An 18,278-nucleotide genomic window follows, 5' to 3' on the forward strand; every position below is an offset into this window, starting at 1 on the left:
AGCTACTCCTACAGTTGTAGACTTATTGCAATATCTTGCCACAAAAAGAGACTTAATCAAGGATAATTATTCTATTCATTGCTGTTGTAAAGTTTCAAGTCTCAACAGCTACTTTTCCCTTCCTTGATATAAGTACAAATAAATAGAGACTTCTGTTTTAATAAGTCTTAACATGCATTCTCTGTAAGCACCAAAAAATCTTGGAAACGTCATATCTCCGATTTTGATTAAATTTGCACCACAGGTGCACCTTGGTACAAAACCAGCAAATATGGTGTTAGAAGTTTCCCACGTGCACCCGGTTGCCATGGAGACGGATCCATTGAATTTGGCCATTTTCGGCCATTTTTGACCAAACAAAAACATGATAATTGAGGAAATATGAATGCATTTTTATCTTTATGTAGTGAACTCAAATATAAATCTTTGTATCATAAGAAAACATCAACTGTTAAAGAATACAGGGCATATAACCAGTTATTCCAGAATTGACCCCACTCTTAGAAAACGGTTCTGCAAAATAGCATAGTTTTTCAAAATGTGAAAAATGGAAAATTTGGCATTTTTTGAGAAATTTAAGGTTAAATAAAAAAAATTGTCTACGGAAATTTTTCAAATCATATGCGTGTCGTCAAACGTCAGTATTAGTAGTGTCCCCTCATGAAAAAATCGGAGTGGGATCTCAATGCTATTTTTAGTAACATGTATCTAAAAATAGACATATTTCAGAAAAATCTAAAAATGAAATTTGGGTAGAGTTTAAGATGCCATTGCTAGGTAATTACGAAAAATACTGTAAAAGTCAATATGCTAATGTCAGAGACTGGACACCAATAACTACCATGCATATTTTTTTCAGGGATTTCCGTTTTCTATTTATAGCTTCAAATGCCTAAATATAGACATGTCTCATAAAATGATGAAAAATGTCAATTTTCCATCATTTTGAAGCTCCACTGAATCATAAATAATGAAAATATGGATCTCTCCAATATTTCATCAATAAGAACGAGGAATAGTATAATATCTCACAAATTATTGAGGACAGGCTCTCATCTATATAAATAGTATAAATGTCTAAAAATAGACACATAATGAAATTAACGGTTTAATGTTGATTTTCCACTAATTCTCAAATTAGGGATAGGAAATTTACCGACTTACTGTCATTAACTGTAACTGATATTATGTGACTGACAAGAACAAAAGAACATTCAATGGAATGCAGCATGATAAGCAGAGGTTTCCATTTCTATTTATAGTAACACATGTTTAAAAATAGACGTAATGCAAAATATCGGGAAAAGTCGTTTTTTGTACTTTTTTCTAAAATTTTGGATGAATAATTGCTGACTATCTGTTTTAAGTGCTATTGGCATATGGTGACCAACAAGTAAAAGAAAGCCTCATATCAAATACAAAATGAGAAGCAGTGGTTTCCATATCTATTTATAGTAACACATGTTTGAAAATAGACGTACTGCAAAATATCGGAAAAATGTAGTTTTTTGTACACCTGTACTTTTTTCTCACATTTTGGATGAACAATTGTAGACTATATCTTTTTAACTGCTATTGGCATATGGTGACCAACAAGTAAAAGAAAGCATATGTGAAATACAGAATGAGAAGCATAAGTTTCCATTTCTATTTATAGTAACACATGTTTGAAAATAGACATACAGTAAATTCTCGAGAAAATATAGACTTTTGCATTTTTTTAACATCAGGAATGGACAATGTGCAGACAAACGGCTGATATTTGATACTGACGGAAGTTGACTAACGAGTATGAAAAAGGTTTAGCAAAAAAGTATAAGAATAATGTGTAAGGGTATTTTTCCAATTCTACCTATACTAACGTATAGTTATAGATAGACATTCAGCAATTAATCAAGAAAATGTAGAATCATTCTATTTTCTCAAATTGGGATAGGAAATTGCAGCCAACCTTTATTAGCTGTAACTGACATAATGTAACAGACACGTACAAGAGAGCAGTAACCGAAATGCATAATAAGGTGGGTTTCCATTTCTATTTATAGTAACACGTTTTAAAATAAAGGCTCAAGTGAGCTTTAATGATCATGTGTCCCTTGTCAGTCGTTGTCGTTCTCATTGTAAACTTTTTATATTTTCATTTTATCAAGAACCACTGGGTTAATTTCAATTTAACTTGTCGCAAAGTATCCTTGAATGAAGGAATAATACCTTTCCTCTGTTCGATTTTTCACTAAGCTAATAATTTATATTTCTGACCAATATTAGTTTGTTTAAACGCCTATTACATGTAAAAGCAAAACCATTTCTGTGACTAAAGTTACTCCCCATCCTCTCATAAAGACAAGTTAATTTTTAGTAGTATTAACATTTTAAAACGTAACAAGGAATCTTTTTCAAACCCTGATACCAATGTATGACAGCTTATTGACATGAAATCAAGTCTTTAAAAAGGAGATAAAACTCTAATGTCATAACAAAATACTGGTGAATTTTTAATTTGTTACATTCGTGTCGGAAGCAAATTAAAAGTGAAGAGGGGGGTTCAAACATGAAATCCTATTTCATGGGAGGGGGATTGAACTTCTTTTTCTTTCAAACACTACCACTTACCCTTATTCGACTACACTGCAACATGCCTGCTGAAAGGGGGGGGTAAATCTACTCCCCAATGTTTATTACCTATATGATGTCTCTCTTTGAACACCCCCCCACCCCCCCGGTTCCAACACCTACATGTATGTTTATACGTAAAATAAATTTATAAAAACCAAAACAACAAATATTTTTAAAATGCTTTAGTTAAAGTCTAGAGAAATATATACATGCATGTATAGAGAGAGAGAGAAATCGAAAGTAAGCCAACTCAAAAAATTTGGGCAAATTTCGGATTACTTTTGAACAAATTGTGGTAAGGCATGCATGGATCAAAGGGGATCTCGATCCCTGGAAGATTCAACTTTATTATATCCTCCCAAACGAAGTTTGTCCGTCTGTCTAACTGTCCATCTGTCCATCTGTCTGTGCAAAAGTGTCCGGTCCATATCTTCCTTAATGAGGAACAATAGAATTTACTCCTCCACACAAAGATTGCCCATGAACTAAGGGTGTGTCATGACCTTGACCCAAGGTCATATGGGGAACTTCAAGGTCACTGGAAGAAAATTTTCATAATTCGTGTCCGGTCCAGCTCTTTCTTATGGATAAACTTGGCAGGTTCCTATTTCACACAAAGATTGCCCATGTCGTAAGAGTGTGTCATGATCTTGACCCAAGGTCATTTGGAAAAATTCGTGGTCACTGGAAGAAAAATTTCATAATTCGTGTTCGGTCCATATCTTTCTTATGGATAAACTTGGTAGGTTCTCAATCCACACAAAGATTGCCCATGACCTAAGAGTGTGTCATGACCTCAGTCCAAGGACATTTGGGGAAGTTAAAGGTCATTGAAAAAAATTTAATTCGTGTCCGGTCCACATCTTTCTTACAGATAAACTTGGCATGTTCTTTATTTCACACAAAGATTTCCCATGACCTAAGATTGTGTCATGACCTCGACCCAAGGTCATTTAGGAAAGTTCAAGGTCACTAAAAAAATTTCATAATTCCTGTCCAGTCCATATCTTTCTTATGGATAACTTGGTATGTTCTCATTTCACACAAAGACTGCCCATGACTTAAGGGTGTGTCATGACCTTGAACCAAGGTCATTTTGGGAAGTTCAAGGTCTTTGAAGAAAAATTTCATAATTCGTGTCCGCTCCATATCTTTCTTATGGATGAACTTGGTAGGTTCTCATTTCACACAAAGATTGCTCATGACCTAAGAGTGTGTCATGACCTTGACACAAGGTCATTTGGGGAAGTTCAAGGTCACTTGAAGAGAATTTTTGTTATTTGTGTCTGGTCCATATCTTTTTTATGGCTAAACCTGAATCTACTACTTCACTCAAACATTGATTATTACCTGATTTTCTGTCATGACTTTGATCCAAGGTCATTAATGCAAGGTCAAGGTCACTGATAGAAAAAGTTCATAATTTGTGTCTGGTCCATATATTTAGTCTGGGTTTTTTTTTTTATTAGGATGCGCTTTCATTTCATTTATGTAAATATTATGAGCAATTACATTTGCATTAAAAATGTTTTAGCATTTCTCTCTTCTTTTAGATCCATTAAATATTCATGATTTAGCAACTCTGAAAAACCAAGCGGGGGTACTTAGTCCCGTTTGGACAGTTCTAGTTTAAACTGACATAGTGATTTGTGCCAACGCCTCCTAGGGAAAATTTTCTGGATCCACCTAACAAAAAAATCCAATCGGGCTCGGGCTGTCGAGCCCGATTGAATTTAGTGTTTTAATGTTTTAATGCAGGGAGAACATACTTTTATGATACATGTACTGGATTGAGGTGGACACGATGGAGCGCCGAATACAATTAGCCATGTCAGTTACAGCTAATGAAAGTTTGTCTGCAAATTTCATATCCCTAATTTGCGAAAAACGAAAGATTCTTTATTTTCCTGATTATTTATAAATATGTGTTACTGTAGGCAGAAATGTAAAAATACCCTTAAACATTAGTCACATTCTGTCAATAACAAATAAAAGCCATTTGTCTGCACTTTGACCATCCCTGATGTTAGAAAAAAGTGCGGAAGTCTACATTTTCTCTAGAATTTGCAGCATGTCTATTTTCAAACATGTGTTACTATAAATAGAAATGGAAACCTCTGCTTCTCATTCTGTATTTCATATATGCTTTCTTTTACTTGTTGGTCACTGAATGCCAATAGCAGTAAAAAACATATTGTCTGCAATTGCTCATCCAAAATGTAAGAAAAAAAGTACAAAAAACTACATTTTCCGATAGTTTACAGTATGCCTATTTTTAAACTCATGTTACTATAAATAGAAATGGAAACCTCTGCTTCTCATTCTGTATTTCGTATATGCTTTCGTTTACTTGTTGGTCACTATATGCCAATAGCAGTTAAAAAAAAACAGTCAGCAATTATTCATCCAAAATTTAGAAAAAAGTACAAAAAACAACATTTTCCCGATATTTTGCAGTACGTCTATTTTTAAACATGAGTTACTATAAATAGAAATGGAAACCTCTGTTTCTCATTCTGTATATGCTTTCTTTTACTTGTTGGTCACCATATGCCAGTAGCAGTTAAAACATATTTATATTCTCCCTCACTTTGTTCGTCCGAATATAAATTAATTCTATTCTAAGTAATAACAAGAAAGACCATTTTAGGAGTGCTACTCGCTATAACCTTTAATCAATTGTCAATCAAATTTATGATCTTTATTTACACATATTCTTCAGTCAACTAAACATGCATAAATCAGTATTTCGACAGACAATAAATCTTTTTCGTGAAATTTCATTATTTGGCGTGAATATACGTGAATCGAGGTTATAGCGAGAGTCGATAAAGAATGCGTATGACCCAATGTATTTATAGTTACCTAGTCACGTGATCTATGAGTATTTTTAGCAAGTAAACAACGAAATGAATTTTATATAGTCTGCAATTGTTCATCCAAAATGTGAGAAGAAAGTACAAAAAACTACATTTTTCTGATGTTTTGCAGTACGTCTATTTCTAAACATGTGTTACTATAAATAGAAATGGAAACCACTGCTTCTAATTTTGTATTTGATATAAGGCTTTCTTTTACTTGTTGGTCACCATATGCCAATAGCACTTAAAAACAGATATTCAGCAATTATTCATCCAAAATTTTAGAAAAAAGTACAAAAACGGCTTTTCCCGATATTTTGCATTACATCTATTTTTAAACATGTGTTACTATAAATAGAAATGGAAACCTCTGCTTATCATGCTGCATTCCATTGAATGTTCTTTTGTTCTTGTCAGTCACATAATATCAGTTACAGTTAATGACAGTAAGTTGGTAAATTTCCCATCTCTAATTTGAGAATTAGTGGAAAATCAACATTAAACCGTTAATTTCATATGTGTCTATTTTTAGACATTTGTACTATTTATAGAGATGAGAGCCTGTCCTCAAAAATTTGTGAGATATTATACTATTCCTTGTTCTTATTGATGAAATATTGGAGAGATTCATATTTTCATTATTTATGATTCAGTGGAGCTTCAAAATGATGGAAAATTGACATTTTCATCATTTTATGAGACATGTCTATATTTAGGCATTTGAATCTATAAATAGAAAACGGAAATCCCTGAAAAAAATATGCATGGTAGTTATTGGTGTCCAGTCTCTGACATTAGCATATTGACTTTTACAGTATATTTCATTATTACCTAGCAATGGCATCTTCAACTCTGCCCAAATTTCATTTTTTAGATTTTTCTGAAATATGTCTATTTTAAGATACATGTTACTAAAAATAGCATTGAGATCCCACTCCAATTTTTTCATGAGGGGACACTACAAATACTGACGTTTGACGACACGCATATGATTTGAAAAATTTCCGTAGACAATTTTTTTTATTTAACCTTAAATTTCTCAAAAAATGCCAAATTTTCCATTTTTCACATTTTGAAAAACTATGCTATTTTGCAGAACCGTTTTCTAGGAGTGGAGTCAATTCTGGAATAACTGGTTATATGCCCTGTATTCTTTAACAGTTGATGTTTTCTTATGATACAAAGATTTATATTTGAGTTCATTACATAAAGATAAAAATGCATTCGTATTTCCTCAATTATCATGTTTTTGTTTGGTTAGAAATGGCCGAAAATGGCCAAATTCAATGGATCCGTCTCCATGGCAACCGGGTGCACGTGGGAAACTTCTAACACCATATATACTGGTTTTGTACCAAGGTGCACCTGTGGTGCAAATTTCATCAAAATCGGAGATATGTCGTTTCCAAGCCCTATAGTAAATTTTTTGGTGCTTACAGAGAATGCATGTTAAGTATCTCCTTCCCAGTAGATTGTGTTTTTGTAGGGAGTAAGGATAGGGGCTAGTTGAAACATTTACTGGATGCTGCAACATATTTATGTATAAGGATTTTTTTAATGAAATTTAATTTTTCATAAATATACAGCAAAAAATAGGGATTGCAGAAAGAAAGGCAGTGCAATACTTAACCAGGTCCAGCGTTATCCGAGATTTACAAAACAGTAATCATGCAATGGCTATCACGAGCTATGTTCTACAAAAGGCCGGATACAGCAGAAAAGCGAGACAGTTGTACTCTACCTTAAAGAGAAGATCAAAAACATCAGGTCATTGATTTATTATGCATAGGATATTATTACACTAAATTTCAATATTGTTAATTGTAATTAATATACGTTACATCATATATTTATTATTAAAGTACATGTACATTCTGTTAAAAAATATATGTTTTAATTCAATTTGAAGAAACTAAGAACGTCATATAATTATTTGTTCAGGCGGGTATCTGTTTTGGCAAGACAATGGAAACAAGATGTACAAACAGAAACTTAGTTGGCATTCTCCAAACCCTAGAGCAAGACCAATTGACATCGAAACGTCTGCATATGCTCTATTGTATCTTACTGAGAGAAGGGATGTTACAGAAGGAATGAAAATACTTAAGTGGCTTGTTTCCCAAAGAAACCCTGAAGGAGGGTTTACTTCAACACAGGTATTTCATGTGTCGAGAGTTAACGTCACAGATTACAATAATTTCTGTAATTCATCGGTGTACGTATTTTGTTGATTAATATATATTATGCGCTCTCACTCGTCAACTTTAACGAAAAGTTTGGTCAGACTCAGAGATAAAACAGATACACTATCAATATAATTTACCTGTACCTTTTTCCAACGGAAGACATTCTACTGATTTAGTGATGGGGTGTCCATCACTTTGGACTTTTCGTACGGCATGACGATCTCGACACGTAGTCTGTCTGGTGCATGACCAGTTTGGTCAGACTCAGAGATAAAACAGATACACTGTCAATACAATTTACCTGTACCTTTTTCAAACGGAAGACATTCTACTGATTTAGTGATGGTGTGTCCATCACTTTGGACTTTTCGTACGGCATGACGATCTCGACACGTAGTCTGTCTGGTGACCTATAATAGTTTCTCAAATCACCTGGTTGATTGACATTTAGCCCTTCCTTCTTACAGTAAGAAGCGCCCTCATTGGTTCCTTGTTACACCCGTCAGAGTTTGTAGGATCTTCTAATAGATAAATATTAATTCTTCTGTATATTTTACACGTGAATGAAAAAAATCTTACAGTATAAATTTTAAATTCTCTTCCTTCGTAAATTCATCAGCCCGAAAAAATGATTTGATCCTATACCATAATTGCACTCAAAATATGACAATCTCTGTACAAGTTAAATTGGAAACGTCCAATTTTCGACGGCGAAAGACGGTAGATGGGTTAGGGACTACTAGGAACAAATACAGTGTAGGTAGGTTGTGTGACTATAGATTTCTAGATCTATATCGAGTTTCAAAACATTTTAAATCACAGCCATTTTAATTGAAATAATCGATGACCTTCAATTCTGACTTTTCTAATAGGAAGGCATTCAAAAACGGTACAATGTAGATCATCGCTTATAGGTTAAAATAACCCCTCTTATTAACTCAATAAAAAATACAATTACAAGGAATTTAATGATAAAATGTTAATTTCAAAGTATTTCATACAGCGTTAGTGGAACTTCTTTCAAAATAAAAGCATACCTTAGCAATATCCATCCGCCAAAATACAGTTGAAATTTTACCGACTCGACTTAGACATCAAACAATCAATACTTTTGGCAGTTTTTATTTATTTGTTTAATTTTGGGGGGAAATTTTTAAGCAGTCACCCTTTTTAATGCAACCTGGTCTGTATTCTTTTATGTAACCTATGTTTTGGAAAGTATCTGATGCCCTATTAAAATTTATCAGGATACAAACCAGGTTTCCAGCGCAAGTGCCTTCAAACGAGGAACTATTCATTACCACCGGGTATAACTAGAGGTAATGTGAGCGATGAGCTCACTAAATGATACCCCCGCCTCTATGTAGTTATAATGGCAAAGTCCATGTTTTGCTGTAGCCGGGAAACCCAAAATATGAGTCAGAACAAAAAGTAAAATAGGAGGTGCACAATGGCAATATGTAATAAAGATTCTGTGAAAGTTTCATCAAATTTCATTTAGTGGTATGAGAGGAGTTGCGGATAAGAGATGGGTACCCCAAAGCGTAACAGACGGACGGACGGACAACAGACGTACAGACGGACGGACGGAATTAACGATTACTATATACCCTCCCGCTTTTCAACCGGGGGGTATAATACTAGTAACTAAGAATTTATGTCATTACAATACGAATGCTTAGGGCATACTTCCTTAAACCATAACAACACGTTGAAGCAGTAGTTTCAACAATGTCGCATTTTTTTCCCTTTTCTGTATAGTTATGAAAAACTAGAGGTACTGTGAGCGATGAGCTCACTAAATGATACCCCCTGCCTCCCATATGGTTATAACTGGTGAAAAAGTCCATGTTTTCCTGTGGCCGGGAAACCCAAAATTTGTGTCGGATCAAAAAGTAAAATAAGAGGTGCACAATGGCAATATGTAATAAAGATTCTGTGAAAGTTGCATTAAATTTCATTCAGTGGTATGAGAGGAGTTGCGGATAAGAGATGGGTACCCCAAAGCGTAACAGACGGACGGACGGACAGCTAGACGGACGGACGGAATTAACGATTACTATATACCCTCCCGCTTTTCAAGCGGGGGTTATAATAATTCAAGGTGACATGTGTTGTGACGTTTATCAGTATATGCTTGATATTTTCTTATGAATATGAATTCCCTAACTTAAGGCAACCAATGAATGAACCCCCCCCCCCATTTTTTGGCAAAGATAGACATAATATAGGTATTGAAGATTGGGGCGTAGGTTTAGCCCCTCCCCCATCTTTTAACAGGCAGGCACGCTGCAGTGTGGTCAAAAAAAGGTACATGTAAGTGGTAGTGTTTGGAAAAAAAAATTGGTACAGAAAAAAGTTCGAACCTACATGTACACCCCCCTTAGGATTTTCAGGTTTGGACAATGGTCAAATATTCCCCCTTTTTTATTTGCTTGTCAGTTTTTTTTATTTTTCAGGTTGAATTTTTTTTCTCTTTAACTTAACCCTCCCCAACTTCCAATTTGCTTCCGATGCCAATGAATCATGCTTTACTGAAAGTCCAAGGATACCATATATTAACATTTGCACTAAGTTGATTTGTATTGATTTGTTGTTAATATTCTATTAAATTACTTAATGGTTAATCCATATTATATTTACATGTCAATGTATACTTGTAAATAATCATGACTTTCAACAAGGCTGTTCAAAGTTAATTCTACGTTTAACGTCACATCTTAAATTCAAAACCTACGAGGGAGGGAGGAAAAAAATAAACAAACAAAATTTTCAAACAATTGTGACTTTATTCAAATTAACCTATTCATTACATTAAAAACATTACAATTATGTAATAAGAGCATTTAATTGATATGACACCTAAGATTAATTTCCCTAGCAGAGTTTTTCCTTATTATGTAAATCAGTTTGAGTCCTATTGTTAGCAAACAATGTAGTCTAAGACTGAATGTGCAGGAAAGTGGCTTTTAACTAGGCCTCGGTTGTCCTTTGGATTTCTAATGCCACACCTCCATGGTACCCTGGAGGCAAATGCTTCTTCTTGTGGGAATAGTTGATTAATATCTACAATTAAAATTATTGATGACAATATTTAAATCTGTTCATGTTGAAATATCTCAAATTGAATTATGTCGTATTTTTTCTTAGTACTAGATTTACTAGCATTAAGTTTTGAAAGTGTGAATACTAATATCTGAACCATACTGATAGCTGTTAGATTATCTTTAATACCTTGAATTCCTCACTAAAGAGAGGATTCTTCACGTCTTGGGATATCCCAAATTCTTTCCTTACTCTCCTTCACTTGAAAGGCCCTATCTTCAGTAAGCTTCTCCCTCCTCAAATGGTTATGACAAGTATTATCTTTTCCAAAAATTGTAGCTATTTGTAGGTACATGAATTATGAAGAAATAAATTACTTTACTCATTACTGTTCCTTTCCATTTTTACAGAAATATTTTTAATATGAAACATATTAAATAAGATTAGAATGATTTTCACTGTATATAAATCTTGGTTTTTGACACACTTTCCACTCAGTAAAAAAGTTTTTTCGATTCTCTCCAAAATACAATGAAAGGTTCAGCCAATAAAATCACGAACTGAGAGTCTGTCACTGTCAGTTTGAACATGTGATTCGAAGACTGACAAAAAAATCAACAAACTAGACTTTGTCATTACCTTCAATCATTAAATCATCTTATTTTTACTTACACATTTATGGTCCCAAACTCTTTAATTCACTAGTTTTCTTTAATGGACACAGACTACCAATTATTTTGCTACACATTCCTTTATAACATAAAAAATATTTTTAAAAATTACACCGGCTCAACTTACCTGAAACTTGGCACAGAGTAAGACCATTTCAAGTCTAAAAATTTACCAAGTTCTCAGGAACATTCATAGTCTGCAAGTTTTTTTATGGCCTGGCAAATAACCCCTACCCTGCTTTTTTCACTTTCTCTTCGAGGAAAGGGTAAATATGGGCCTCTTTACACCCTTCCTACTACGCACTAAAAAGCAAAATTTCCCATTATTATCATTTTTATAATTTTTTTCAGACCCTCTCCTTTCCATTTATGCCCAAAAATAACCCCATTCTACTTCATAAACACCCCATAGAATTTTTAAGAAAAAACCTCTATTTTTAAACTGGAACTACTTGAGTGGTCAATGAAATAGGGGTAAAATTAGTAGTCTGTAACCTAATAAGAAACCAACTGCCTTTATCAAAGCACATTTTCTGTCACTACGGGAAGCAGATTTCAGTCGCTAATTGTAGAACCAAACCGGAACAGACATACGGAATTCCGAATTGTTTGTTTTTTTCAAAGACGAATTTCTCATAAACCTACGCGCGCGGGTGACGTTAAACGTAGTTTTAATTTTAAACAGCCCAAATGTTACAACCCTGTTGTGCTTCCGTACTTCTTAGCGTCCACCAAAGATCAAATATTTAAGCAAATATCAAAAGTCTCTGAAGAACATGACTTTTACCTTTTGTACAAGAGTGGAAAGCTTAAACCCTAACGAATATAATTTGAATAGCTATACATAGACATACATATTTTATATGGTGCAAAACATATATGCATACATGTGATATGTACCGGCGGTACACAGAATGTCACGTATTTTCGACCCCATTCACGGGCTCACGGCGGTACACCAAAATTCACGGGAAATGAAAATGTGTACCGTATTTTGAAATGTTTACCGGAAACCGCCATTTTTCTTTTATTCCCGCTTGCGCAACATCGGAAATCTCGAACTATGCGTGACTTACTGCGCTTGATTAATTAAACAAAACATCATGAACGAAGGTGTGAAATATTCCCGTGATAATTACACCGTAATTAATAGATATCAAAGCGTTTTGTTTGGATGATTGCTTTTTAATAGGACCTTTAAACTGTAATTTGTTAAAAATAATGACAGTTCAAAGAGAAAACGCCATTCACAAGGATCGGACACACTTTGTGATAGCAAAACGAAATTTATTCCATGAGGCAAACATATTGTTTATTCGAATACAGATTAAGAGAAAATGCTTTTTAGTACAATTTACTGAATGCAACTGAATGGAGACGACCAGACTCATTAATTAAACAGTTTTTAATTTGTTGACGGTACGACCGTTAGAGCGAGCGCAAACTCTTCTATTGTTTTAATTTAGATCGGGCTCGTCAAACCGCACGTGACATTTAGTGCGTCTAGACTCTGACGTCACATGACGTCGTTTGTAAGTTACAAATACCAAGAAAAAACTGAACAGTGCTGAAAGTTAATGAAAAACGTTTACAATTTATCTTCTACATGTATCCATTTAATCAAGGCGAGTAAACTTTTTGTTGAACATTTGCCGTCATTCTCACGAGAACGCAACTTTGCTAAGTGATGCATTGTGGGTCAAAATTACTGCGGCAAAAAATTTTAAAAAATGAATGTGCAGTAGTCCGAATTTTCTCTTCGCCCAGGCGTTGTCGTTAAAGCTCACAGTTACGAGCGTCGCTTCGTGACGCTCGCTGCACTCGCTTTAAATACCTTATTTTTAATTAGTGCAGCATTATGCCTAGCATAGTTTATTGCCGAAATTCAAAAATCTTCAAGAGTTTCTTGAAATGATGATAAATCATAATACATGTTATGCAGTGGTGCATATGTACATTGATTTGAAATTTATTATTAAAAAATGAATGCCTTATATTAATTTTTTGGTCGATATTCTGTACCATTTTTGTACAGTTTTTTAATTAGCAATGTACAGTATTTTCGCCCAAATTCCAGTATTTTGAAGGCTGCTGTACAGTATTTGGGTCTAGAAATTATCACATGTATGTATATGACTGTAAATTTTAAAACCTTCCTTAAGATGGGCACGATTTACACGTGGAAATTACAAAATTAGCCTCTTATTTTCACATGCAGCATTGATTGTCTTACATTTCCAGCCCATATTGACAGGGTTTTTTTTTTTAGTAAATTCACGATTCAATACGACTTTCTCCCGGATTATCAAAAAGCACGAGATTTTTTATTATTTCATAATGAAAACAACAAAATACCTGTTGGTACATGTTTTGTTTAAAAGGAATGACTGTTCATTTCATGATTACAAATAAACTGTTTTAGGACACAGTTGTATCACTTCATGCACTCTCGAGATTTTCCAGCATGTTGCAACAATCAACTTTGGACGCACGAGTGAGCGTGAAAAGTGGCTCAACAACAAAAACTGTTCATGTCACACAACAAAATAAACAGCTAATTCAGCGAATGGAGGTAACTTCAAGATTGTTTTCTTTGGAAGTATGATCCGAATTTTTAAATTTGTTCGAATAGGCTTCGCGATATCAATATCTATCATCTATAATATATTTGATAAATAATTTATGGTACTAGAAATGATGTTTATAATAGGTCAATACTCTCCAATATAAACCTCAATGATTTTTTGTTTGTATCGTTTAACGTCCCTCTCGAGAATTTTTCACTCATATAGAGACGCCATCACTTTTTGGTAAAGAGTCTAAAATTACCTAAATTCGGCACTTAGACCATTTCCAGCTTAGTTTGGACTTTCAGTAATGCGTGGCCTTCTCTGTGCTACACAAATCGCTAATAGATTCTTATTTGTTAAGAACCTAATAACATCAGGAACTTTAAATTGTTGTTGACAACGATGAGACGACTTAAGCTCCACCTCTTTTCAGGTTATTCGATACACTAATTGGCATGCATTTATCTGAATTTCTGTCCTATGTATATTTCAACAGCGAAGGAAAGCCGTGTAAATTTCAGAAGATACATGTAATTATGTAACGTCGAGAATGCCTCGCCTTACTGAAAGTCCATTGGCAAACTAAGCTGGAAATTGACAATTTAATGAGAAAAAAAAATTAGTATCGATATTACTCTTACTAATGATTTCGTAAATATCTCCAAAAATACCAAGCTCCAACTCTCATAATATTTTTTCCCGTAACTTTGATGGAGAGACCTTACAAAGACTTGTCCACTTTGTAATCACTCTTTTTTTTTCATTAAAATTGATACTGTTTGAAGGAAGCGTTATTTCCCAAGAATTTATTGTTTTATTTTTTTTAGAAAAGGAAATCATTTTCAAAAATTGATTTTAAATAGAAAGTTTTATCTTCTAAAATTTCGAGTACATCAAATTCCTTATCAAAAAGTTATATTTCAACATAATTATTTTCAGCTGGGCAAAGGCACAAGTAATGTGGAAATAAAGACACAGGGCAGAGGATTAGTTTTGGTAGATGTACGTACAGAAGTAGCATAAAAGTAGCTTATTAGTTTTTGTTCATAAAAGCAATAATCAATATTAATTTCGCATAATTGGTAACTTTCAGACAGTGGTAAAATATAATGTGATGAAAAGCGAAGACTCAGCATTCAATATTACAACAAGTATCAACCCTTTAAAGCAAACCTTCGATAAGATAACCGTAAATGTCTGTGTAAGGTAATATCAAGTAAGCTTTGAACTTACTATGTGGAAGTAAATGCAAATTTACAACATGATAACTGTTAACTTGCATTTAACTCCTTTAAGTTAAAGTATTAAGCTGTATGTTTTTCTCATTTTTTTTGTAAAAATTATAAAAACCATTTTTTACCCCATATTTTTAATGTATTACATGTTTATTTGTTTCATTGAAAACGACAGTGTTTGTAAATCATCCGAAGAAATACTGACCTCACCTATAGACTAAATACTTATATTGATTGTGATGACTTTAGATTTTTACCTTTCGTGTACACGATAATTATTTTTAAAGATAAAGATCTATTTTTTTTAAAAAAAGATTAAGCATTCATTTCTTTCTTTATTTTACAAAATAAAATATCAGGAGGAAGGACAATAAGGATAATGGCATGGTAGTTGCAGAGGTTGGAGTTCCTTGTGGGTTTCTTGGAGACCTAACTAAAACCAATGCCCGGGGTCTCGAACACAAAGAGACAAGCTCTGATGCTGTGGTGCTCTATTTCAAAAATGTAAAATATATATTTAAATTTCCTTACATGAACCTTTCCTCCTACTATTAAATGTATATCAGACATTTTGAAGGTACTTCACTATAAGGTGAACATTATTTTTTTAAAGCTTCGCGGTAGCAAAGTGTGTTTTGACGTAACAGCTAGCAGAGTGGACAAAGTAACAGAGTCACAAGCGATTCCTATTACAGTGTATGATTATTATGAACCAGGTAGTAATGATTTTTATCTAAATATTATTTTAAATCTGAAGATAGAGAAAATTATACTTGCCTAGGGGATATTTGCAATGCAATGTGATTACTGATCATGAGCAATATCTATCTCGGTCTTGTACACAATAATTTAGCTTAAAGTCTTAAACAGTGTTAAAGAGCAAAGAAATTGAAGACAGTGCAAAATTATACAACTAGCTTCTTTTCGTTCAGTGTAATTCTTCTAAAATTCACCTGATTTACAATGTACAATAGGCAGCTGTCGTTTTTTAGCTCACCTGAGCTGAAAGGTCAAATGAGCTTTTCTGATCATCCCTTGTCAATCTAGCTGTCTGTCTGTCTGTCCGTCCGTCCGTCTGTAAACTTTTCACATTTTCAACTTCTTGTCATTTACCACTGGGATAATTTTAAGCATGCTTGGTACAATGCATTCCTGGGTTAAGGGGAATCGAAATTGTTAAAATCAAGACCCAAGTTCCATCCAAGGGGAGATATTCAAGAAAATACAAAAAGAGGGTGGGGTCATTAAAAAATCTTCTCAAGAACTACATCATACATGTACTAGGCCAGAAAAGCTGAAACTTATGTGGAAGCATCCTAGGGTAGTGTAGATTATAATTTGTTTAAATCATGACCCTCGGGGGTAGGGCGGGGTCACAATAGGGAATCCAAATTTTACATAGAAATATATAGGAAAAAAACATTTAAAAACCACTAAGTCAGAAAAGCTGAAACTTATGTGGAAGCATCCTGGGGTAGTGTAGATTCTAAATTGTTCAAATTATGACCCCCCAGGGGTAGGGCGGGGCCACAATAGGGAATCCAAGTGTTACATAGAAATGTATAGAAATAAACTTTAAAAATCTTCTTCTCAAGAACTACTGGGCAAGGAAAACTGAAACTTCTATGAAAGTATCCTTGGGTAGTGAAAATATTAAATTGTTAAAATCATGACTCCCGGGGGTAGGGCGGGGTCACAATAGGGAATCCAAGTTTTACAAAGAAATATATAGAGAAAAACTTTTAAAATTTTTTCTCAAGAACCACTGGGCCAGAAAATCTGAAAGTTATGTGGAAGCATCCAAGGGTAGTGTAGATTCTAAATTTTTCAAATCATGACCCCTGGGGGTAGGGCATAGTCACAAAAGGTATTTTAAAAAGGGGATATCTGTATAAGAAAAGCATGGCCAAAGTTTCTCAGGTGAGCGATGTGGCCCATGGACCTCTTGTATTAATATTTATCCCGCTTCCCCTCGCCCAATACGGATTTTCATTTCACACACTGTATGAATCCGTATTAGGTCACTAACTGACTGTGTAACTAATAGTATTCATACTAATTTTCACTAAAATTACCACTAGTATTTTGCGGATTCAATATGTCCATTAATGAAAATAATCGAGAGTGAAAGTTGTGTATTTGTAAAAGTACTGGAAAAGGACAAAGAAATGGATAAGGACAAGGACAAAAAAAATGGATAAGAAAATCTGGTACTAGAAATTGAATTGACGGCATGCAAATTTTACATAAAATCTTTTGATACTTAATTTTTATTTGTTCTATTCATGCTGCAGTGAATTATGGGATCTCAAGTTATAGGTCTGGTAAGCTGAAAGAGATGAACCTGTGTAATATCTGCAAGCACTGCAGCATATGCCGGGGAATTGTAAGTTTATATGTATATAGTATTTTACTTGTAAATCCGACAAAGAACATAACAAATAGCGAGATACTTCAAACATATATGTATTTAACAAGATAATTCGCATCATTCTTTGAATAACAATGTAGGTCTGTGTTTAATAATTCTTAAATATTAGTATTATGTTTTTAATTTGGATCATGGATATTTCTAGATCTTTGTTTGAGATAAATATTGTATCTTATATATGTTCAAATAAATATGTAACTGATTCATTTTTAATATATTTTAGGAACTTGGCTGAGATGAAAAAAATCTGCATTATTGATTAAAAATCAAATAAATTGTTATAAGTTGAACTACGTTTTTATCATTTCTTGAAATACGAACAGAAAATAATTGAAGGAAAAAAGAAAGAAATAAAATAACAAATAAATCATTTCGATTTCCGAATTTAATGTTACAAAGCACATTTTGCATTGACGACTCGTCCATAATGAAAGATGTTGTCAAGAGACTATTTTCCTGTTTACTCTTTTGTCAAAATTTGACCTAGCCCCGTCCAGCCTTTTACCGTGGGGTAATGATACAAACAAAGTTGAAATACATGTGTATTTACTACATTGAAATGTTTACAAACTTGTACAAATACATATATATTGCATCCAGTAAATTCTTTCTTGGCCTTCTTTTGACTTTACACTAGCCATTAGACATACTTTAAACAAACTT

General features: G+C 33.7%; 1 protein-coding gene across 1 annotated transcript in view; it reads left to right on the top strand.

The window, feature by feature from the left end:
• The window catches only part of LOC134240475 (CD109 antigen-like), a 55,744-nt gene extending 37,894 nt beyond the window's left edge, over positions 1 to 17,850 (top strand). The window contains exons 11-19 of the mRNA XM_062722558.1: positions 7,064 to 7,244; positions 7,419 to 7,633; positions 13,802 to 13,951; positions 14,889 to 14,951; positions 15,043 to 15,155; positions 15,544 to 15,688; positions 15,798 to 15,900; positions 17,479 to 17,570; positions 17,839 to 17,850. Of these exons, the coding sequence (XP_062578542.1) occupies positions 7,064 to 7,244; positions 7,419 to 7,633; positions 13,802 to 13,951; positions 14,889 to 14,951; positions 15,043 to 15,155; positions 15,544 to 15,688; positions 15,798 to 15,900; positions 17,479 to 17,570; positions 17,839 to 17,850 (1,074 nt within the window). The remainder of the gene's footprint in view (positions 1 to 7,063; positions 7,245 to 7,418; positions 7,634 to 13,801; positions 13,952 to 14,888; positions 14,952 to 15,042; positions 15,156 to 15,543; positions 15,689 to 15,797; positions 15,901 to 17,478; positions 17,571 to 17,838) is intronic.
• Positions 17,851 to 18,278: the final 428 nt, after the last annotated feature.

Source organism: Saccostrea cucullata, unplaced genomic scaffold (assembly GCF_032062105.1).
Source record: "Saccostrea cucullata isolate Sc308-1 unplaced genomic scaffold, CSIRO_AGI_Scuc_v1 ctg530, whole genome shotgun sequence".
Classification (NCBI taxonomy): Eukaryota; Metazoa; Mollusca; class Bivalvia; order Ostreida; family Ostreidae; genus Saccostrea; species Saccostrea cuccullata.